This window comes from Hemitrygon akajei, chromosome 5 (genome assembly GCF_048418815.1).
Source record: "Hemitrygon akajei chromosome 5, sHemAka1.3, whole genome shotgun sequence".
Lineage (NCBI taxonomy): Eukaryota > Metazoa > Chordata > Chondrichthyes > Myliobatiformes > Dasyatidae > Hemitrygon > Hemitrygon akajei.
The window spans coordinates 130,375,411-130,400,758 of NC_133128.1; the positions used below are offsets into that span (position 1 = coordinate 130,375,411).

General features: G+C 37.6%; 1 protein-coding gene across 1 annotated transcript in view; it reads right to left on the reverse strand.

The window, feature by feature from the left end:
- Window positions 1-25,348, reverse strand: part of bard1 (BRCA1 associated RING domain 1) — a 251,067-nt gene that overhangs the window by 153,169 nt on the left and 72,550 nt on the right. Inside the window, exons 4-6 of the mRNA XM_073046471.1 lie at window positions 17,204-18,267; window positions 14,702-14,782; window positions 1,500-1,672 (exon numbers count right to left, since the gene is read on the reverse strand). Of these exons, the coding sequence (XP_072902572.1) occupies window positions 1,500-1,672; window positions 14,702-14,782; window positions 17,204-18,267 (1,318 nt within the window). The remainder of the gene's footprint in view (window positions 1-1,499; window positions 1,673-14,701; window positions 14,783-17,203; window positions 18,268-25,348) is intronic.

Below are 25,348 nucleotides of genomic sequence, written 5' to 3' on the forward strand. Positions count from 1 at the left end.
CAGTGCTTGACTGTTTTTCATAGTGAACATAATTGATATAGATTTTTTGGAACCATGATTAACAAACTTATCACTTTAGTTGACAGAACAAAAATTGGAGAGCAGAAAAGTAGAAGATAGAATTCAACTGGAGAACTTAGCAAGGACAAACAAGGGAATGTACAATGAGTGGTTGGAACACAAGACCATAAGACATAGGAACAAAATTAGACCATTCAACTTATCGAGTCTGCTCCATCATTCAATTACATCTAATTTATTTCTCCTTCAGAACCTCATTTTCTTACCTACTCCCTATAACCTTTGACGTACCTTGTATATGATTTCTGTGGTAACGATAGCTCAGTACCTTTCTTAAGTTTTCTTATCCTAACCATTATGTTACTTGGCATTCTAGATTTCAGAGTCATGCCCTGCTTCTATCTGTTTCCATTGTTCTGATGATAATATATTTTCAAACAGCTGCTTCCAGTTCTCATTTATTAATCATGTCTTTACTTATTAAAGTACAAGGTACAACTGTTGAGTGTGGCTTATAAACATAGATTGACTGTATGTTTATAAAGTGACTCCTAGAGGCATGAGTATATGAATACAAGATGACCAACAGGAAATGATAGGAGTGACAAAGTGACTCTTGGCAAGAGGATCTCTTCTAGATAGCAGCAGGGCATATGAAAAGAGTAGGGCAGTGACCGTGTCAGTGTGGGTATGAGGTAAAGAATACAAGTGTAAAGTGTAAGTGCACAGGTGGAACACCTCTCACTTTAAATGTGTGCCATCTTGTATTAGACATGTCAACCCCAGGTAAAAGATACCAAGCAATCTATCAATTGCACTCATAATCTATCAGGGTTTCTCTCAGCCCCTGATGTTCCAGGGAAAACAGGTTTATCTAACCTCTTCTTACAGCACATATTCTCTAATCCAGACAACATCCTGGTAAACGTCTTCTGCGATCCTTATAAAACTCAATGTCTTTCCTATAACAGGGAGACCAAAACTGAATAATGTATTCTAGAAGCAGCCTAACCAAAGCTTTATAAAAGTGCAATATAACTTTCTGACTCTTGAACTCAATGCTTTGACTAATAAAGCTAAGCATGTCTTTAAAGACAAATGTAAAAGCATTACAGAAATTAATAGGCGTCAGAAAATCAAGTCAATATTGTAATTCAGTGTTAGGACACTATTGAAAGCATTCATGTTGCTCTATGGGTTTATGATCAAAAATGAATTATAATCTTTTGCCATTACCCATTTTGCCCAATGATGCAGCTTTGCACATTAAAATAGTCTGGAGTTCAAATATTACTATTTGACATTAAATTTGCTATAACCATAATAAGCATTTATCTTTCTAACAATGTTAGATGACATAAGATTTTTCAGTCATTTACAGTTATAGATTATGCTTTCTCCATGTACCTTAGTACACATCAGGATGATTTTATTTTCCCCTGAGTTGGATAAACTTTGGAGCAGGTATGATAACTTACATCACATCTTGAGAAGCTCCGTGTAAAACGAGCAGCTTAATAATATCCTCGTGTCCGTTCTTTACTGCATCATGCAATGGAGAATCATTTTCATATCCTGGTGTATTCACTAGAACACCAAACTGCAGTAACATCTGTACAACTTTCACATGCCCATGGTTACAGGCTTCATGCTAAAAAAAAGCACAAACAATTATTAATGACTCCAGTATGACTTACACAAAGATCATAATGTCAACACTCAGTTCATCAAATGAAAAACATGTTTTGTAACTTGTAGAATCACTACATAGAAGCAGATCCTTCGATCCATGCCAACCAGCAAGTGCCCATCTGTACTAACCCCATTTGTAGACATCTGTAGATAGGATTCTCTCTTGGTTAGGTACTTGTTAAATGTTTTACTTTTATAACATCAGCATTCACTTGAACATCTCATATTTATGTAATCATTATGTATCGTGTGCTAACTCTGTTATAAAGCTATCAATTTCATCACCCATATTATAGAAATATAACATAAAAAGAATCGGTCCAATCACTAGTCACCAGTAACCAACCAGAAAAGGCTCACTTTATTCCCATTTTTTGCCCCCTGCCAATCAGCCACTACTTTATCCATGTTAGTGTCTTCCCTGTAATACCATGGGCTTGTAACTTGTTAAGCAGCCTTACGTGTGGCACCTTGTCAAAGGCCCTCTGAAAATCCCAGTACACAACATCAACTGATTCTATCCTGCTTGTCATTTCTTCAAAGAATTCCAACAGATCTGTCAGACAGGAAACCCTGCTGACTACTGCCTATTTTATCATGTACCTCCAAGTACCCTGAAACATCATCCTTAATTAATGACTCCAGTATCTTCCCAGTCACTGAGGTCAGACTAACTGACCAATAGTTTCCTTTCTTCTGCCCCCTCCCTTCTTTGAGAGTAGAGTGACATTTGCAATTTTCCTGTCTTCTGGAACCATTCCAGAAACTAGTGATACTTGAAAGATGATTACTAATGCCGCCACAATCTCTTCAGCCACCTCTTCCAGAACTCTGGGGTTTACACCATCTGGTCCAGGTGACTTATCTACCTTCAGACCTTTTGGTTTCCCCAAGGACCTTCTCTCTAGTAATGGTAACTTCACACACTTCATGACCCCTGACAACTGGAACTTCCACCACACTGCTAGTGTCTTCCACAATGAAGACTGATGCAAAATACTTATTCAATTCATCCACTATTTCCTTGTCTCCCATTAGTACTCTCCAGCATCGTTTCCCAGTGTTCTGATATCCACTCTTGCATCTCTTTTATACTTTATCTATCTGAAGAATCTTTTGGTATCGCCATTAGTATTATTGACTAGTTTACTTTGGTATTCCATCTTTACCATCTTAATGTCTTTTTAATTGCTTTCTATTGGTTTTTAAATGCTTCCCAGTTCTCCAACTTCTCACTAACATTTGCTCTATATATATGCCCTCTATTTGGCTTTTATGCTGGCTTTGACTTCTCTTGTTAGTTGTTAAAACACTTCTTCCTCTTTGGGATGTAAATATCCTGTACCTTCCAAATTGCTTCCAGAAATTCCAGCCATTGTTCCTCTGCCAGTGTTCTTTTCCAATCAATTCTGGCTAACTCCTCTCTCATGCCTCTGTAATTCCCTTTATTCTACTGTAATACTAATCCATTGATCATATTATGGGAAAGTGTAAGGGTTCTTTTACTTTAAGCTCTCTAATCAATTCCGCTTCATAGCACAACACCCAGTCCAGAAGAGCTGATCCCCTAGTGGGCTCAATCACAAGCTGCTCTAAAAGGCCATCTCGTAGGCATTATAGAAACTCTTGGAATCCCGCACCCTGATTTTCCCAATTTATCTACATATTGAAATCCTCCATCGCCCATTTGGCATGTATTTTCCATTTCCAATTGCAATTTGTACACCGCATCCTTACTACTGTTTGGGGGGGGGGGGGGGGGTCTGTATATAACTCCCATTAGGGTCTTTTTATCCTTGCAGTGCCTTAGCTCTATCCACAATGATTCAACACCTTCCAGCCCTATGTCACTTCTTTCTAATGATTTGATTTTTTTTTTAAACCAACAGAGCAATGCCATCCCATCTGCCTTCCTGTCCATCCTTTCAATACAATGTGTATCCTTGGGCATTAAGCTCCCAGCTATAATCATCTTTCAGCCATGTTTCAATGATGACTACATCATACATGCCATTCTGTATCTGTGCTACAGTTCATTAACCTCATCCCGTATATTGCGCACATTCAAATTTAGCACCTTCAGTCCTGTATTCACCCTTTTCAATTTTGTCCATCTTTTACATTGCAATTCATCCTGTTGACTGCAATTTTGCCCTATCATCAGCCCCTCCTTGTTAGGAGTCTCAGTCCACATTGCTTCTATTTGTAAACCAACTACCTCATCTTCAGCATTATCACTCCGGTTCCCCTCCCCCTGTCAAATTAGTTTAAAACCACCCCAGCAACTCTAGCCAACCTGCCCGTAAGGATATTAGACCTCTCTGTTTCAGGTGTAACCTGTCCCTTTTGTACAGGTCGTATCTTCCCCAGAAGAGATCCCAATGATCCATAAATCTGAACCACTGCCTCCTGCAACAGTTTCTCAGCCACACATCCATCTGCCAGATCATCCTATTCCTGCCCTCATTGGCAGCAATTCAGAGATTACTACCCTGGAAGTCCCGTTTCTCAACTTTCTACCTAGCTCCCTAAAATCTCTCTTCAGGAGCTGCTCACTTTGTCTACCTATGTTATTGGTGCAAATATGTACCAAGATATCTGCCTGCCATCCTTGTCATTGAGATTGCCATAGACCCAATGTGAGATGTCCCTGATCGTAACACCAGTGAAGCAACATACCATCCTGGTGTTTCGGTTGCACCCACAGAACCTCGCCTGTTTCTCCGACTAGGGAATCTCCTATCAACATTGCTGTCCTCGTTACCCCTCTGCTCTTCTGAGCAACAGCACCAGACTCAGTGCCAGAGACCCAGTCACTGTGCCCCCCCCCCCCCACCCCAGGTAGATCATCCCCTCAATAGTATCTAAAGTTATATACTTATTATTTAGGGGAACGGCCAGAGGTGTACTCTGCACTAGCTGTACATTTCCCCACCTCCTCCTGACAGTCACCCACTTACCTGTCTCCTGCAAACTAGGGGTGACTATCTCCCTGTAGCTCCTGTCTATCACCTCCTCATTCTCCTATATAAGTCAAAGGTCATCGAGCTGCAGCTCAGTGCACCTGGTGCAGATATGTTTATTCGGGAACCAGGAGGTCTCCCAGACTTCCCACAACCCACACACAGTACAAAACACTGAAGCCATCCTCACTAAGCTACTGTGCTCTAACAGACAAGGATGAACAAATAAGGACAGAAAGAGAGAAACCTATCAAATCTTTAACCTAGTTCAAACCTGATGAGCCAAACAATTCCAAACATTGGCACACTCAAAAAGAATAGCTCGGAGAAATTGTCACAAAGCTCTGCCATTAAAATCTCGATCGCTGTCCTGATTTGAAAGCAAGCTCTTTTTATACACTCCCTGGCGCCAACTGTCTAACTCAGAAAAAACTGCCACGATGCTCTGCTTATTAAATCTTGAAGGTGAACCTGACTGAAAGGTAGCAGTTTTTACGCGCTTTCTGTCACTGACCGCCCATATTTATATTGTTCAGGTAATCCAAGACCATGTGAAGAGCCAACGAGCTCACATCCACCATAGACCTATTGTGGCAATAGACAAATTGCAGTGGGTCCAGGTCTTTGCTGAGATAGGAGTTAATTTTAGCCATAATCCATTTCTCAAAGCACTTCATCACTGTAGATGTGAGCACTACTGGTTAAGGCTACGTCCACACTAGACTGGATAAATCCGTAACCGAAGCTTTTTCTCTTTGTTTTGACCCTTTGTCCACACTAAAACAGTGTTTTCCTCCCCTGAAAAAGGAGCTTTTCTAAAACATCCTCCAGAGAGTGTAAATTTGAAAATGCCGGATTGGGCAAATAAATGTGGACGGGGTAACCAGATATTTTTAAAAACGCTGTCATAACGTGCTGGAACAGATGGCGGCATATCATTGTTTTTTTGAACGCAACCCCCACACAACCTAACAATTTCAGAACAGACGGCAACGAGACTGAAGCCAGAAGAGTTAGAAATGTACTCACCAAATACTTTGACCCATAACTTACTGAATAAATAAGCATACTCACTTTGCCATTTTCTGTCCTTGCTTGTATGAAGGTGGTTTACCTATTTATGTAAGTACTTCTCTGACAATAGATGTGTGACAGCCTAATGTAACATTGTATGGAAATACAAGATAACACTGATGCAGACATGTTTTATACATTTAACAAGGGGCTTTACTAATGCAACAGAGTTAGTCAGTTTTCGAAGTTCGTCATCTGCTGGGTCATACTGTCCGTGAACTCCCTGTCGGTTGCCTCCATACACTCCAGTATTTGTTTTTTTTTAGTTTTAAGTCCTCCTGTGTGAGAGCCAACAGCTGTTCGTCGTTTGGCAATTTCCTTTTAAGTTTTTCTAGTCTGCAACTGTACAAACGTACACATTCACAGCGAGATTCGACACCAAACACGTCACTTGTTTTCTGTAGTTGTGTCCTGCGCATGCCCAGTAGGAGGAGATTTGCCCAAATACCCGTTTTAATGTGGACGGAGATACTTTTAAAAACACTTGGTGTGGACGCCTATCGCTTTTACGGGAAACCGACATTTTCAAAATTATCCAGCCTAGTGTGGATGCAGCCTACGGTAATTCACACTGCACTTCTTGGACACTGCTGTAATTGTTGCCCTTTTGAAGCAGGTGGGAACTTCTGACTATAACAATGAGAGACTGAAAATGTCTTTGAACACTCCTGTCAATTGGTTGGCACAAGTTTTCAGAGCTCTACCAGGTGCTCTATTGGGGTGTGTGCCTTGTGAGGGATCACCCTCTTGAAAGACAGCCTGACGTTGGCCTCTGAGACAGAGATCAGGGTCACTGGGTGCTACAGGGATCCTCACACTTGTATTTTTATTCTCTCTTTCAAACGACCATAAAAGACATTGAGCTCATCTGGGAATGAAGCATAACTGCCATTCATGATGCTAGTTTCGCTTTGTAGGAAATAATGGACTGCAAACCCTGTTGCAGAGTTCACATGTATCCAATTCCGCCTCCAACCTCATTCAGAATTACTCCTAAGCTCTTGAAATGGCCCCCCGCAAGTCCTTCCTGGTTTTCTTGTATAGACTTGAATGCCACAGATTTAGCCCTCAGCAGACTATGAACTTGCTTTCTTTTTCCATCTTTTTATTATCATTATTAATAACAACAAAACAAAATTGATACATAGATAATGAGATTACACGCATACATATTTCAACTAACTATAAAAGATTACAAGAGCAATGATTACAGTATAAATGAGTATTCCCACATCGTAAATGATACAATATACAAATAGACAAGACAAACCTAAGTGTATCATAATATAAAATAAAAAAAGAAAAAGAAAAAAAGAAAAAAATCATTATGCAAAAAACTAATCTAAAAATCTAATAAAAGAGAAAAAAAAACAAAAAAGAGAAAAAGAAAAAATAAAAAAGAGAAAAAAGGGGCTGTTTATAATATCTCACAAAAATACAAAATCATCAGTGTCGTCAACTCCGATCCTCTTGACATATATGCAATCAAATCTGGAAAATCAAATAGGCCTGGAACAGGGTCCTATTAAATCATATGAAAATATTGAATCAATGGTCTCCATATCTTTTCAAATTTAGTAGAAGTGTCAAATACACCACTTCTAATTTTTTCTAAATTTAAACATAACATAGTTTGAGAAAGCCAATGAAATACAGTAGGAGGATTAATTTCCTTCCAATTCAACAAAATAGATCTTCTAGCCATTAGTGTAAGAAATGCAATCATTCGACAAGCGGAAGAAGATAAATGAAGTGAGTCCATCATTGGTAAACCAAAAATTGCGGTAATAGGATGGGGTTGTAAATCAATGTTCAATACCAGAGATAATATCAAAAATATCTTTCCAATATTTTTTCAAAAGCGGACACGACCAAAACATATGAGTTAGAGGCGCTATTTCAGATTGACATCCATCACAAAAAGGATTTATATAGGAATAAAAATGAGCCAATTTATCCTTGGACATATGAGCCCTGTGTACAACCTTAAACTGTATTAATGAATGTTTAGCGCATATAGATGATGTATTAACTAATTGAAGAATTTTATCCCAATTCTCAATAGGAATAATAATGTTGAGCTCTCTTTCCCAATCATTTTTTGTCTTATAAAGGGGCTCTGAATGTATCTTCATAATTATATTATAAAGTTTTGATATAAGCTCTTTCTGAAAGGGGTTTAATTCAAACAAATTCTCCAAAATGCCTGAAGACACAAAGTTTGGAAAAGTAGGAAGTACAGTATTTAAAAAATTCCTAATCTGTAAATATCTAAAAAAAATGAAATCTAGGCAAATTATATTTATTAGATAACTGCTCAAAAGACATAAAACAATTATCCAAAAATAAGTCAGAAAATCGTAGTAATCCTTTAGTCTTCCAAGCCAAATAAGCTTGGTCTATAATTGAAGGGTGGAAAAAACAATTGGATACTATAGGAATATTTAAAACAAACTGAGTCAACCCAAAAAATTTCCGAAATTGAAACCATATACGTAAAGTATGTTTAACTATCGGGTTGTCAATTCGTTTTGGCAATTTAGAAAGAGCAAAAGGGAGAGAAGTCCCCAAAATAGAACCCAGTGCAAAACCTGGTACCGATTTAATTTCCAGGCTCACCCAATGAGGGCTAAAAGATCCATCCCAATCTTTCAACCAACATATCAAATATCTGATATTAACTGCCCAATAATAAAATCTAAAATTAGGCAATGCTAATCCACCTTCCTTCTTTGCCTTCTGTAAGTATATTTTACCTAACCTAGGATTTTTATTCTGCCAAATATATGAGGAAATTTTTGAATCAACATTAGTAAAAAAAGATTTCGGAATAAAAATTGGTACCGCTTGAAAAATATATAAGAACTTGGGTAAAATAACCATCTTAATAGTGTTAATTCGACCTATCAGAGATAAAGATAATGGTGACCACTTAGTAAACAAGCATTTAATCTGATCAACTAAGGGTACAAAATTAACCTTAAATAAGTCTTTGTGGTTTTTTGTGATTTTAATCCCTAAGTAAATAAAAGAATCATTAACTAATTTAAAAGGTAAGTTTCCATAAATTGGGACCTGTCCATTTAAAGGAAACAATTCACTCTTATTAAGATTTAACTTATACCCAGAAAAATCACTAAATTGAACCAACAATGATAAAACTACAGGAATAGATTTCTCAGGATTGGAAATAAATAATAATAAATCATCTGCATACAAAGATAACTTATGAATATCTGTCCCATGATTAATACCAAGAATATCCTGTGATTCTCTGATAGCAATTGCCAAGGGTTCTAAAGCAGTATCAAATAATAGTGGACTAAAAGGACAGCCTTGTCTAGTGCCCTGAAATAAACGAAAAAAGGGAGATCTTTGATTATTAGTAAACACCGAGGCTACTGGGGTATGATAAATCAGTTTAATCCAGGAAATGAATGTCGGACTAAAATTAAACTTCTCCAACACATTAAATAAGTATGGCCATTCAACTCTATCAAATGCTTTCTCCGCATCTAATGAAATAACACATTCTGAAATATTATGTGAAGGTGTATACACAATATTCAATAACCTCCTAACATTAAAAAAAGAATAACGATTTTTAATAAAACCGGTTTGATCCTCCGAAATAATTTGGGGTAATACCTACTCCAATCTGGATGCAAGTAACTTGGAAAAAATCTTAGAATCTACATTCAGTAAGGATATTTGGTCTATAGGATGCACAATCAGTAGGGTCTTTATCTTTCTTCAATATTAAAGAAATAGAAGCTCTATAAAAAGATTGTGGCAAATTGCCCAATCTAATTGCTTCTTCAAAAACCTTATATAACCAAGGAGAGAGAGTAGCAGAAAAACATTTTTAAAATTCTGCTGTATACCCATCCGGACCAGGTGCTTTCCCTGAATTCATGGAAGAAATAACCCCTTTGATTTCTGCATCAGTCATAGGAGTTTCCAATATTGAAAGATCATCTGGTGATAATCTTGGGAAATTCAATTTCCCAAGAAAATCACACATGGCACTGCAATCCTGAGGAAATTCAGAATGATACAGGGAAGTATAAAAATCTTGAAATGATTTATTTATCTCATCATGGTTAATTGTCAAATCCCCATTTTGCTGATGGATCTTAGTAATTTGACGTTTAACCAAAGCATTCTTCAATTGACTAGCTAATAGTTTACCCGATTTATCACTATGTATATAAAAATCAGATCTGGACTTCATCAGTTGATTTTCAATCGAAGATGTAAGTAATAAACTATATTCTGTTTGAAGTTCAACCCTTTGTTTGTAAAGCTCCTTACTAGGAGTAATCAAATATTTCTTGTCAATCTCTTTAATTTTATCAACCAATAAAAGAGTTTCCTTCTTTATGCGTTTTCTCAGACCAACAGAGTAAGAAATAATCTGTCCACGTATATATGCTTTAAAAGTGTCCCGAAGTGTTCCGTAAGAAATATCTTCCATGGAGTTGGTTGAGAAGAAGAAATCGATCTGTTCATTCATAAATTTAATAAAGTCCGGATCTTGCAATAAGGGAGAATCAAACCGCCATTGTCTAGCATTATGAACTGTGTCCGTAAATTTATTAGAAAGTTTTAATGGAGCATGGTCAGAAATAGCTATACTATCATAATAACAACCATTTACCGAAGGAATCAAACAAGAGTCAATACAAAAATAATCAATTCTCGAATAAGAATGATAAACATGTGAGAAAAAAGAAAACTCTTTGTCCTTAGGATGCCGAAATCTCCAAATATCAAAAATTCCATTATCAGTCAAAAAAGAGTTGATACAAGTGGCCGACTTATTGGGTACAGTCTGAGTAGATATAGATTTGTCCATCAAAGGATTTAAACAACAATTAAAATCACCCATTATTAACTTATATTCATTTAGATTAGGTAAAGAAGTAAATAAGGACTTAAAAAATCAGGACAATCCACATTTGGAGCATAGACATTAACCATAGCAACCTTTTTATTAAAAAGTAAACCCGTAATTAACAAAAATCTACCATTCGGATCCAAAAAGATATCATGTTGGACAAATGTAATAGAGGAGTCAATAAAAACTGAAACTCCCTTTACTTTGGCATTCAAATTCGAATGATATTGTTGACCCCGCCAAAACCTAAAAAAGCAATAGTTGTCCTCCTTCCTCACATGAGTTTCTTGTACAAAAATGATATGAGCATTAAGTCTTTGGAATACTTTGAAAATCTTCTTTCATTTAATCGGATGGTTTAAACCATTAGTATTCCAAGAAACAAAATTAATGGTCTGAGCCATGGTTCTAAAATCAACCCTTTGGTATAAAAAGGGTTAACCAAATTACAAACTCAAGCCCCCGGAAGAAGAACAAAAATAAAAAGCGGACCCGGAAGTGACGACATTGCGGACATATTTGTAGTTCAAAATCAGCCCAAATGAAAAAACTAAAAAAAACTGATAGAAAAAATATAGAATTAGAAAAAAGACCACCCCCCCCCCCAACTCAAGAAAGAGAAAAAAAACCAGAGCCAAAAAAAGGCCGGGAAAAAGCAAAAATGAAACTAACCCTACCCCCATATCAGTGGAAGACCACTCCATATATAAAGGATATATATTTTTTAAAAACCACCCAAACTTTAAAAATTATAATCACTATACTAGAACCAGACTTCTTAATATAATTGGTAGTAGAAAGAAAAACGAAGAAAATATAATCACTAAAAACTTATAAATCGGGTTAAAACCCAAACAAACCAAAAAAATAATTAAACTGTGATAAGCGATGCATTGTAGGAAGAAGACAAGAGGAAAAAAAAGCGCCATCTTAAAAAAAACACCAAAAATATTTTATCAAAAAACCACCATCTTAGTAAAAAAAGTATTCACCTTCGAAGGATTAAAAATACACCTTCGAAGGAACAGAAAATAGTCAGCGATACAGTATAATGGTTAAAGTGTGTAAAGCAAAACGATTAATATGCCGAAAGAACACTTTAACTTGAGTATAAAGTGTAGAATAAACCTACACCAACAACCAGAAACAAAATCTGGTTTGGGGGATCAAAAACCATCTTGCACGATCGAAATCACTCATTCATTCGGCCTGAGAGCCCGTAGCAGTAGGGAAGTTCTCGTTCAGAAAACTTCTCGCTTCAAACGTAGAAAGAAAAACCCAGCGAGAAGCGTTCGGCGGGGAGATTCTGAGCTTCGCAGGGTATAAGAGCGCTGGTTTTAAATTTTTCTCATAACATTCAGACATCAGCGGTTTAAAAAGAAGCCGTGCCCTCATTACCTCAGGACTAAAATCTTCTACTAAGCGGAAATTGTGATCTTGAAATTTAATCATTCCTACACGTCGAGCCACACGAATAAGTTGCTCTTTACCATGTACATAATGGAACCAGACAATTACAACCGAAGGTTTAGCTGAAGCACTCGGTGATCGACGCATAATTCTATGCGCGCGATCAAGTAACGGCGGACTGTCTGGAAAAACAGACGGGAACGCATCCTTTAAAAGTTGAGCAAAATACTCCCTGGGGTCGTCTTTTTCGATACCTTCTGGGAGACCAAGTATACGTAGGTTCTGTCTTCCAGACCGATTCTCAAAGTCGACACTCTTGGCTTTAAGTGTTTCCGCCAATTTAGTAGTCGAAAGTAAGTCCTGTTGCAATTTTTCAATTATCAAATCTCGTTTCCGAGCATCTTCTTGCAGAGATGCGATAAGAACTTGCTGCTGGTTAATTACTGAATCCGTCTTATCCATATAATCTCGAAAAGCCTTTATATCTTGTTTAAAAATTTGTTGTTGTTCATCAAATTTTTTATCCAAAACCTCCAATAACAATTCATAAGTTAATTCAGTGCGTTGCGGATGAGCTTGCTTCTTTCCATTACCATTCGAGTTCCGCCCAGGTTCTCGTCCTTTAGATCTAAGAGCCATTTCTGAGTACATATCTTCAAAAATTCACAATAAACTCTTAACGATAAGTCCAAAAAAATAGCAAGAATCTTTTGGTGTAGGTAAAAATAAGTTGGATAAGGGTGATCAAAGGTTAAAAAAAGTAAAGGTTATGGAGCGAATCTAAAACAGTACTCACTCCATGAGCGTCTCCCACTGACCTCCGACTATGAACTTGCTGGTTCATCCACTGCTTTCTATATGGGTATATATAGGCACACTCTCATCCACACAGGTTATCATGAAGTCAGGAACAGCTGTGGCATACTCATTCAGACTCGAAGATGAATCCCTGAATACAGTCTAGTTCACCGATTCAAAGCAGTCATGTAAGTGCTCCTGCACCTCCTTTGTCCATACTTACTTGGTCCTCACTACTGGTACTGCAGTCTTGAATATGAAATGTATGAGCTTGATCATATATTTCATAATCTCCTCAAGGAAAATAACTGTTCAGAAGATGCTCCTAAAACACACTCAACATCTTAGGAACAACTTCTTCCCCACCACCAACAACCCAAGAACAAAATTTTGCTTTTTTGCTCTTATTTTACACTACTTGTTTATTTATATATTTATTTCTTATAGTAACTTGTAGTAATTTTACAGATTGCACTGTACTACTGACGCAAAACACAAATTTCATGTCAAATATCAGTAATAACAAACCGGATTCTGACGAAGCAGATACCAAATGTCTAATTGCCATTACTATTTTAACTTCAGCAATGTTTAGAAAAAGAGCAATTTTTGCATAATAAGCATGGCAACTGTGCAAGAAATACAAAATTAGAAAGGAAAGTAGAATATTGGTCTTTACTACAAAAGGATCAAAAAATAAAGGAAGCCTGGCAACAACTGTTCATAGCTTTCAAGGTAAGAAGTCCTGCTGCAACTGTGCAGAGAAGGTAGTTGAAGTGATTCCAGGGCTGAAGGGATTGCCTTATAAAATGAGAATGAATAGATTGGGTCTATATTCCAGAAGTTATGGGTATGTTTTAAGATTGTGAGGGGACTTGACAAAGTACATCTGTGTATACGCTTCCATTGGTGAAGGAATATAGATCTGGAGGACATATAAAGGGTAGACCTTACAGGTTCATGAGGTCAGCAATTTCTTTCTGAACAGATATATTTGGACAAGAAGTGGAATCCTGGATTATGGGGGGCTGAAAAAGTGATGAGTCTACATGGATCACATTGCTTTGATTATATTGTAGACCAAACTCAAGGTGCTCTATGGTTACTCCTGCACTTTTATTTCAAAAAGATTTGCTTTTCTAAACTGAATAGTGTCCATTTTCCAAGCTCTAGTAAAATCTAGAACACCATCTGCAAAATAATTGTAAAAATTAAGGACTTTAAGGACAGGCATCAATATGGACTTACCATTGAAGTAACTCTGTGTTGTTACTTAGCATAGTTTAAAGCAGTAAATTGTTAATCGATGCTGCAAATTTATTCTTTCACCAAGACAACAGCTTTAAAGTTTTGTCAAAAAGCAAAATTTGGAAATGTAAATAAGGACAGAAAATGCTGGAAATACCCAGCACGTCGAGTAACACCCACGACAAGAAAATCCAGAGTTAATGTTTCAGCAGCGACCTCTCAACAACCTAATATGTGAACTCTAACTCTCTTTCCACAGATGTTTTCTAATCTGATTAGTTCCAGCTTTGATTTTGAAACTATGTGAAGGTATTCTAATCCAAAGAATCATACAGTTGCTGTTACCCAGTCTATCTTAATTGCTTCTTCTTATCATCTAATGAAATGGAAAAAGGACAATTGCTGTGGCATCTTTTGATATACGTGCAACTCTCCTAGAACAATCTAAGTTTAACAACACATGTGGACATAAATATTGATTGGATTTGAATGGCCATTAACAAATAAGAGTTAATTCTAAGTATTTTTTAAACTTACGGTTTTAAATCAGAAATAGAAAAATATGAATCCAAAAAGTGATTTCACCAATACACACCAATGGCGTCCATCCTGCATTGTCTTTAATATTTGGATTAGCTCCATTCTCCAAGAGCTGCTCCACTGTTGCAACGTCACCCTAAAACAAAGTAATATGAATCAGATTGGCATGACACATATCACGCATATACTTAACCTGAACCTTAATGTGTCCTAATAGTGCACACATTATTTGGTAATCCAGTCAATAATTTATTAGCACTTCTTTAAATTATAAACTGTATATTTCATTTCAGCATGCTGTTTTTACACAGGTTTAATTATTTTACTTTATTTCACCTCAGCTTTGCGTTAAGAACAGAAGATCAGGCAATACAGCTGGAGCCTGCTCTGCCATGCAGTAAATCATGGATGACCCTCAAGCTTCACTTTCTTTTATGTACTGCATACCCCCTTTATATTCAATAACCTATAATTGCTCTCCTGATTGTACTTAACCACTGAAGTGAGAAATTCGAGCATCTAAGTGACAGATGTTTTTTCATTTTTGTCCGAAATGACAAACACTTAGCATAATACATCAGGCTTCAGGAGGTCCAGCCGGGGAAGCAGTTTTGTTTTGTCCTATTACCTCATTCTTTCGCCATAGCCAGGGAAATTACCTTATCTCAAAACTTTATCCAACTCCCTTTACTTCCTTGTATGTTAGGGAGTCCATTTCAAATCATAATACTTCATATTGTTAAAAAGAAATTTTAATCTCTCTAACTTGCTTAAGTCCATTCTTCCTTATTTCTGACCCTTTTGGCAGAAAAAGTGTTTTTCTTATTTACTTTGAAATAATTTTAACACCTCTATTAAATCATCCGTTGACACTCTCAGTTCAAAGGGAACAATCTTAAGTACTCAAGTCTCTCAGATAAATGAATTCCCTCAAGTTCAATACCAATAAAAAAAGATCTCCCATCCTAATTAGCCCTATCAAATTGTCCTTACACCCGAGGTTTATACACAATCACAAATTTCTCTTCCTACACTCTGTAGTATTTTGTCATTAATTTATTTTATTTTTCAGTGTTTCCCCTCCAAACTGTATCACATCACCCAAATATCAAGTTCTACATTAGGGTCAATGTTGCTTATAAGAGGAGGGGTCTTAATATTCACCTCTGGGTCTCCACTACTTCCTCCCATCAGAAAAATTTCTAAACATACACATACAAATAGAAGATAACCTTAGGTTTATACAATTAGAATTAGAATTAGAATTAGATTTTTGTTTATATTAATGCTTAGTAAACTTGAAAACATTTAATTAAAACAATCAAAAGAACTACCAATTTCGGTCTCTATAAATGCAAATTTGAGTGCACTGAAAACTTATTCAATGAATGTTGTTGCAAAAGCAATTTGTACACTTGAATAATTTCTATGCTAGCCATTACAGTATTTTTTCCATCACCATAGAATATATTAAAGAACACAGCTGGATTCTCATGAATCTCATAACTCTCAGGAAGGGACATGTTTATTTTTCTTCAATTGTTCACTATGTCGCAAGCTTTTGGAAATCATTTTCAAAACCTTTGGTAAAACCTGTAAAGCTTGCATTTGTGGCAAAATTCTCATTGCAAGGCCTTTATTACAAAAATGCTTATCAAGAGTTCAAGTTACTTGATTCAATTGAGTTTCCACTGCCCAAATTCCCTACGTGATATCCTTCAGTTTTCATTTCATTTTAGTTACTGCTTCTATTCGTGATTACCAGACTGCTCAACAAATTGAGGTTTAAAAAAAATACAACATGCATAAGGTAGGCTCTCTGAAACCAGTAAGCCACCATATTAGAAAATACAGATACGCTCCCGGAGTATGCACAAACTACTTCAAAGCTTTCCCCAAATTACTTCTATGGCAAAAAAAAATAATTTCCACATCATCACACACCTTTTGATTTTTATTCAATTTTCCAACCACCATCAAGCCACTGACTGATGTGTGCAAATCACAGAGGAGAATGATTTGTGCTTTTCAAGCAATATACAGTATTCTGCATAGCTAACAATGTTTTCAGATGGAGTACTATTGGTGGGAAAAAGGTGATTTTTTTCTTCTAAATGGGCCTTTCAGTTTTTAAATATAAACCAACAAAACTGAATAATTATATTTTGACACTGATGAATTTAGATAATGAGCACATTTACGACAAATTCAAAAAGTGACCAATTGTTACTTTAACTTGTTGCAGAAGCAAACCAAGCAAATTAAATTTATTTATGAAAAAGATCTGAATAGCCAAATGCACGAGTATTTGTGATAAAGGAAATGAAGTGCATTTGACGCCTCAGTTTGAAAACATGACTGCTCACACAGAACAGAAATGTCATTGTAAATGAAATAAAATTACATTGATAAGTATGTTAATAGGTGTGTATTTCCCATCACAGAAAGGTATGAAAACTAAAATTCAGACCGACATTGGAGCTACTGTCTACTCTTGTCTCTCAGATGATGAGTCAATAACACCCACCCATTGCCAGAATTTATTGGCGTACTGTACCTTTATGGAAGCAATGTGCAGCGGTGTCTCACCCTTGTGATTTCTCTTCATTAAGGGAGTAAGAGGAGAGATTGGAGTTGTATGACTTCCAGCCAGTTGGCTCTTAGGCGTAGATCGTGGAGTATGAGGAGATTTTTGCGTTGCATGCTGTTTTCTCTCACTGTTACCTTTCTTCGATGGTGTGTTGAAGCTACTCTCTGTTGAAGAAACAGCTTGTATATCATTATCAGGCTCATTCAACTCAGATTTAAGCAGCAGTGGGACTGCAGATTCCTGAAGCGTGTCTGATCTAGTTGGTTCACACATATTCTTACTGCAACTTGCTGCCAATATTTTAGTGCAAGGACTTGGACCTTTCTTGCTCTTTTTTGAGGGAGTTTTAGAGTTGGAATCAGATGACTTTCTTAATCTTTTAGGCATGGCATGTGTTGTGGGTAAAGGAACAACATGCTCTTCCTTCTTTAAGACTTTGGCCACCTGTACTGGAGAAACATCTTTGCAACTGGAAGCTGCTGCTTTGATAGATGCATCAGAAAGATCGTCACCCAGATTTTTGGTTGCAGACTCTACATTCGAGTCAATTACATTGTTAGGCAGTGAAGCTGCATCTGCATGGGCCAATTCTTCAACAGGTTCACCTACAACTTCTTGGTCCTGAAAATTATAAACCATTGGTTGACTGGAAAATGAGACAACTCTGTCATGATCCATTGTTCCAGGGCTGTCACCTTCTCTCGCTGTTTTCTTGCTTATTCTTTTTCCAAAACCCCATTCTTTATTAGCATCAGTCAATCTTTTTCTAACTCTTTGTTTTGACTTGTCTGAAGTTCTCCTCTTTGGAGAATCATGCGGAGGAGATGGCGATGACAAGAATTCAAATACAGGAGAGGAAGTTTCACTCAAGTCGGAGCTTGGAGTTATTTTCTGATCCTTCTTTAAAGCATGCATATCCAGAACACACTTCAATTTTCCACTGCGTGGACTAAACCATGTTCTTAAATCCCACTTTTTACTAGTTTCTCTTTCAGCTTTCATTTCCGGTGTAACTGAGTTACTTTTATCACCTATAAATGAACAAAAACAATGATTAACAAAAAGGTAAAACAAAATTTAAATACTTTGCTTATGGAGACATTTTCAGTAAGCACGCAGATAAAGGGAGACGAAACTTTCCTTAACTTCTACAAATGCCTTTTTTCCAAAGAAGCAAAATTAATGAAGTTATCCTTCTACTTTTATCCAGGTTTCTGACTTCTACTACAATGGAAACAGTTCTTAGAACAGTCATTTCAACTCTATCCACCATATCAATTATAGACTTCCATTTGCACTGTGAGAGATGTCCATTCTTTCATTATTTACTCAAGCCCAGCTCAAAGCCTGGAAAAACTATCTGGTTACAATTTGTCTGCAAACCTAATGTATAAAGTATACATCTCCTAATAAATTTTGACCTTCCTATCTGCTGGATAAAGCTAAAACTAAAATTTTAATTTCGCCAATGTGAAAGAATACAATAAGGAAGTTGGACTTGCTGTGTTGTCTAGAGGATGTTTCGCCACTCATTCGAGAGGCTTCTTCAGTTCTGATCCACAGTGGATAGTTTTCTGGCTTATAAACTCTGAGAGTTGTTCAAAGGTATAGCAATCACATGAGGGTCATTAAGAGTCATTGTGGTAATGAAAGGGTCATCAGTCTTATCTTTGCATGAATGGAGGTGTGAACTATTGTGGAGATGCCAGGGTAGAGATGTTAGGACTGCATTGCCAGTAGCTGATAGTTGGTGTCGCACCCCACTCCCTCTGTTCAGGGATGCGTTTTCCACTTTGACAAAGGTGGCTTCTTTAAACTCTCTTTCAAACCACCTGTCCTCCCTGTCCAAAATATGCACATTGTTATCATCAAAGGAGTGTTCCTTGTCCTTTAGGTGTAAATATACAGCCGAATCTCAACTTGAGGTGTTGAGGTCAGTTTGTGAAGTGGTTGTTTTGTCTTGCTGATATACAGAGGGGGCGGGTTACGACACCACCTTTCAGCTACTTACAATGTAGTCCTAACATCCCTACCCCATGTCTCTGCAATAGTTCACACTCTCCTTTCATGCAAAGATAAGACTGATGACCCTCTCATTACCTCTAGATTCTTAACGACTCTCATCTGATTTCAATACCTTTAAACAACTCTCAGAGTTTATAAGTCGGAAAACTACCCCCCATGGATCAGAACAGAAGAAGCCACTCAAATGAGTGGTGAAACATCTTCTAAACACAGCAAGTCCAACTTCCTTATTTACTACTGCTTGACATATAACAATCTGGATGACTGAGAACCTTCATCAACAATAAGGAAGTTCTGCCAGAAGATGTCCTAGTTTCTGCCTCATAAATGCATCTACATATCATATTTCCTAACAACACAAAGGGATATTTCATGCTATTGGGTTAATGCAATCTCACTGCCAACTATTTTTTTCAACCTCCCAGCATTCCCATCAACAACCCCAAAAATATACACTTCAGGAGAAATTTGCAAAGGCCATTAGACTTCCATCCGCATTCCTTTGAGACACAGGAGGAAACTGCAGTACTGGGGAAAATCTACACGATCACAGAAAGATTGAATCAGCAGTCAGGATTGAAGCTGTAAAACAACAGCTCTACTAGCTGTATCACCCTATACACAAAATGATGTAGAAATTCAGCAGGTCAGGCAGCATCTATGGAAAGGAATAAAGAGTTGACATTTTGGGCTGAGTCCTTTCATCATGTATATTGAAAGGTCTCAGCCAAAATAATGAAAGAGACCTTTTACTCTATAATATTAAAAGTCAGGCAATCTTTTGGGAGCCCCGTTCCTCAATTCCTTTTCACTTAATGTGTGAAAAATGCCAGCTGAGAACTCCTTTACTGACAATTTCAATCAACATAAATCTTGGCTCTTCCTAATCTTTTCCTCTTGTTTCTTATCGATTTGTTTAACCTTTCACTATATTAGTCTTGCTTTGCCACTAGAAAGCAGGAATTATGCCTCCAATGAGTAAGAAATGACAAAATATTTAATCTATTCAGTTGTAAAGCATTCTATCTCCATCTCATTCCAGTCAAGTATTTGGTCTCCCAATAATTAGACCACAATTCAATAAGTAGACTATATGCTCCTGGTGGTCAAACAACAGTTTGGGTACATATTCACAAGTTATTTAGTCATAATGTAAGTTAATGAAAAAACATAAACATCAAAAAGAATGGTACGAACTAGTGTGCTACATTTCAGAAAATCATATCTTGTTCAAGTAAACCCTGATATGCTGTAAATGTATGCTACAACTAAAGTATTTTGCTCCAGAAAGATACATACAATAATAGGCAAAAAAAACTCAAACTGGAAAGACTACAACCTTTAATTCAAAACTGATAAGCATCTACAATTGTCAAAATTACTGCACTCAGAGGTTTTATGTGCAGGGAGAAAGAGAATTACATTGACCCCTTTATAACTCTGTTATCAAAGTGAAGGAAAATGAGCATTCAAACACATTGAACGAATCTCTCACATCCTGCAACTCAACAAATAAAAAGACAAAAATATCAAACGCTCTGGCATAAAGCTTCACTGAAGTCAATTTTTCTTCAACCTTTATCGACTGAAGGAGCTCTAACCATATATTTAATACCCAGTCTTGAAAGGCTTGATTTAAATCAGCAACTTCTCATGCTATTGTTCCAAGCACTGAATGGTTAGAATTGAGCAGATCTGTCCCTCTAATTATATACAATATACATGGCAATTATGCACATTAAATTATAAAGCGCAAATAAAAGAACCTTTCAATAACATGATCAGAGCCTCAAAAACATATAAAGATGACAGACTGCAATTCTTCAGTGAAATTGTTTTAACATTTAAAGTTAAATACAGGTCACTTCACACAATTAAGTTTGAAATTAGGGCAGGTACTTATTCTGCTGATATTTACTTGGAAAGTATTATAATTATCTGTCCCTTTAGTACCTTGCCAACATTTTTCTGTCCAACTTCTACCTGACAAAATATAATTTTCTACTTAATCAAGATTCTGCTATAATAAAGGCAATAAACCTAACACGGCAGAATCTTTGCTTCTATTCAATATTCCACTGAATAATATTTAAAAATTATGTCGTGGACACAGATGTCAGAGGCTTGATACCGCAGCACAAATGCTCACACTGTCAAGCTTAATCATCGTTGTTTTGAATGCTTTATCTCCAGACAGGGAAGCTGAACCATGCAGATATGTGCAAAACTTTCTTGCACTTTTTACAATTTATGTACACAGGAAGTTACAGAAAATAGCAGCATTTAGTAGTGCAGGGAGGAGAGTTGGTTGTCTGTGCAGTTTACTTAGCCATCGAACTGGGAAGCAATTTGCTTACAACTTAGCCCCCAATAAAACATTCACCACAAAGCTAATTTGGGGAGGGGGTTCATGGTGGGGATAATTTGTAGGTTTCAATTTGCTCTTCTTTTTTAGTTTCTTTCTTCAAGGCAGGCTCATTTGCCAAAGGAACGAATAATGCACCTGCGTTTGCAGGGTAGCTTACAACACGAAAGAACCAATGTTAAATAGAGTGCGTGAAATACACGAACCATCATTTACATTTGCCTTTAAAAAAGAACAGTATGAGTACTTTATCTTGCACTCACTCTACACCTTCGCGATACTGATTACCTCAAGGCACATTTACTGTATCAACAGTTTTTACCTTTTTTCTTACCAACTATTTATTCACATAATACAGGTGTACCCCGCTATACGCCACTTCGCTTTTACAAAAGACCTACATTAGTAACCTGTTTTCACATTACAAAGAGGATTTTTGCTCTTAAGAAAATTTTTCCCATATGAATTAATGGTTCTTCGCTTTACGCCATTTTGGCTTAAGAAAGGTTTCATAGGAACGCTCTGCCTTTGTAAAGGGGGGGGGGGGGGGGAGAGAGAACACCTGTAGCTGTTAAAGACAGCAAATGCAATCACTGCACACAAAAAAATTAAAAATTACGTTTCACAACCTCAAAATAATCCAAAATGCTGGAATCAAGCTTATTATCATTGTCACACATGAGATTCTGCAGATTCGGGAAATCCAGCGCAACACACATAAAATGCTGCAAAAAACTCTGCAGGTCAGGCAGTATCTATGGAAATGAATAAAAAGTCAATGTTTTGGGCTGAGACCCTTCATTGGGACTGGAAAGGAAGAGGGAAGGCAGCAAGGCAGGAGGACTAGCTAGAAGGTGATAGGTGATACCAGGTGGGTGGAAAAGGTAAAGATATGATGAAGAAGAAATCTGACAGGAGAGGAGAGTGGACCATGGGACAAAAGGAAGAAAGAGGGGCACGAGGCGGAGACAATAGGCAGGTGAGCAAAGGTGAAAGGCCAGAGTGAGGAATAGAAGAGAGGGAAGGAAGAGGGAAAAAGAAAAAAAAGAGGAAAAACAATCAGCAAAAAGAGAAATTGATGTTCATGCTTGGAGGCTGGAGGCTAGCTAGAAGGAATATGAGGTGTTGTTCTTCCATCCTGAGAGTGAGCTCATCATAGCAGAAGAGGAGGCCATAGACCAACATGTTGGAATAGGGATAGGAATTAAAATGGTTGGCAACTGGAAAATTCCATTTTTGGCAGATGGAGCGGAGGTGCTCAACAAAGTGGTCTCCCAATTTATGTCAGGTCTCACCAACATAAAGGAGGCAACATTGGGATCACTGGATACAAAAAAAGGACCTCACCAGATTTACAGGTAAAATGCTGCCTCACCTGGAAGGACTGTTTGGGGCCTTGAATAGAGGTCAGGAAGGAGGTGAACGGGCAGGTGTAGCACTTCTCTCTCTTGCAGGAATGCGTGCCAGGAGCAGATTAGAAGGGAGGGACGAATAGACAAGGGGATCATGGAGGAAGTGCTTCCTGCAGAAAGTGGAGAGTGGGGGTGAAGTAAAGATGTGCAAGGATCCAGTTAAAGATGGCAAAAGTTGCAAGAAATTATATGTTAGATCCAGAGGCTCATGGGGTATCAGGTGAGGACAATAGGAACTCTATCACTGTAAAGGTACTGGGATGATGGGGTGAGCATGGATGTCCTGGAAATGAAGGAGTCTTATATGATGTGAAATTTGCTGTTTTGTGGTAGTAGATAGATAGATAGATAGTTAGATACTTTATTCATCCCCATGAGGAAATTCAACATTTTTTCCAATGTCCCATACACTTGTTTTAGCAAAACTAATTACATACAATACTTAACTCAGTAAAAATATGATATGCATCTAAATCACTCTCTCAAAAAGCATTAATAATAGCTTTTAAAAAGTTCTTAAGTAGTTTACTTAGATACATTAAATACAATCAACCCCGGCACTTTAACATATCTTACTCCTGGCGGTTGAATTGTAAAGCCTAATGGCATTGGGGAGTATTGACCTCTTCATCCTGTCTGAGGAGCATTGCATCGATAGCAACCTGTCGCTGAAACTGCTTCTCTGTCTCTGGATGGTGCTATGTAGAGGATGTTCAGGGTTTTCCATAATTGACCGTAGCCTACTCAGCGCCCTTCGCTCAGCTACCGATGTTATACTCTCCAGTACTTTGCCCACGACAGAGCCCGCCTTCTTTACCAGCTTATTAAGACTTGAGGCGTCCCTCTTCTTAATGCTGCCTCCCCAACACGCCACCACAAAGAAGAGGGCACTCTCCACAACTGACCTATAGAACATCTTCAGCATCTCACTATAGACATTGAATGACGCCAACCTTCTAAGGAAGTACAGTCGACTCTGTGCCTTTCTGCACAAGGCATCTGTGTTGGCAGTCCAGTCTAGCTTCTCGTCTAACTGTACTCCCAGATACTTGTAGGTCTTAACCTGCTCCACACATTCTCCATTAATGATCACTGGCTCCATATGAGGCCTAGGTCTCCTAAAGTCCACCACCATCTCCTTGGTCTTGGTGATATTGAGACGCAGGTAGTTTGAGTTGCACCATATCACAAAGTCCTGTATCAGTTTCCTATACTCCTCCTCCTGTCCATTCCTGACACACCCCATTATGGCCGTGTCGTCAGCGAACTTCTGCACATGGCAGGACTCCGAGTTATATTGCATTGCAAAGACATACAATTACTATAAATTACAAAATAAATGATGCAAAAAGGGGAAAAAAAGGTTCTGTTCATGGGTCCACAGACCATTCAGAACTCTGACTGTGAAGGCTTCAAAGCTGTTTCTGAATGCTTGAGTGTGGGTCTTCAAATACGTGAACCTCCTCAATGATATTTGTAATCAAAAGAGGACATACTGTGGTTGTTAAGGGTCTTCAGTGATGGATGCCACCTTTCAGAAGCACTGTCTCTTGAAGATATCCTTGATGTTGGGGAGGGTTGTGCCTGTGAAGGAGATAGCTAAGACTCTAATTCTCTGTAATTTCTTGCGATCCTGTGCACTGGAGCCTCCAATGCAAGCTGTGGTGCAATCAGTCAAAGCACTCTTCACTATACTTCTGTCGAAATTTGCAAGTCTTTGATAATACCAAACCTCCTCAAGCTGCCAATGAAGTAGATCCACTGGCATTTCTTCTTCATGAATGCCTCAATATGTTGGGCCCAGGGCAGATCCTTCAACATGCAGACCCCCAAGAACTTAAAATTGCCAACCCTTGCCACAATCCTGTAAACAATTAAATACTTTTGAGATATAATCAAAAATAGCAAAGCATTGCTGCAAATTTGTGAAAACAAGCCTCAAAAATAAGTGAAACCCCTTTTTCCTAGGTGTCTCTGGAAATGCGGCTCGTTAGTCCCTCACTAACCGCCACTGCACTCCACGGCGAGAAAACCACCATTCTTGGGCTTCATACGTCTTGGGTGTATGTGACTTTGATCCCGCCAAATCCATGGGGTTGGGATGTCTTGTCCACCCAAACCCACAGTTTGTGTGAATGTTTTGTGATTTACTGCCAATCAGCAAGAAATAACAGATCGTACACTGCATACAATTATAAAGAAGTACATTTAAGAATGGTAACTTAAGCAACCAGTTATTAAAAGAAAGAAAAAAGAAAAAAACCAAAAAGGGCCCATTACATTTAAACAGTCACACGTGCACAGTAGAGC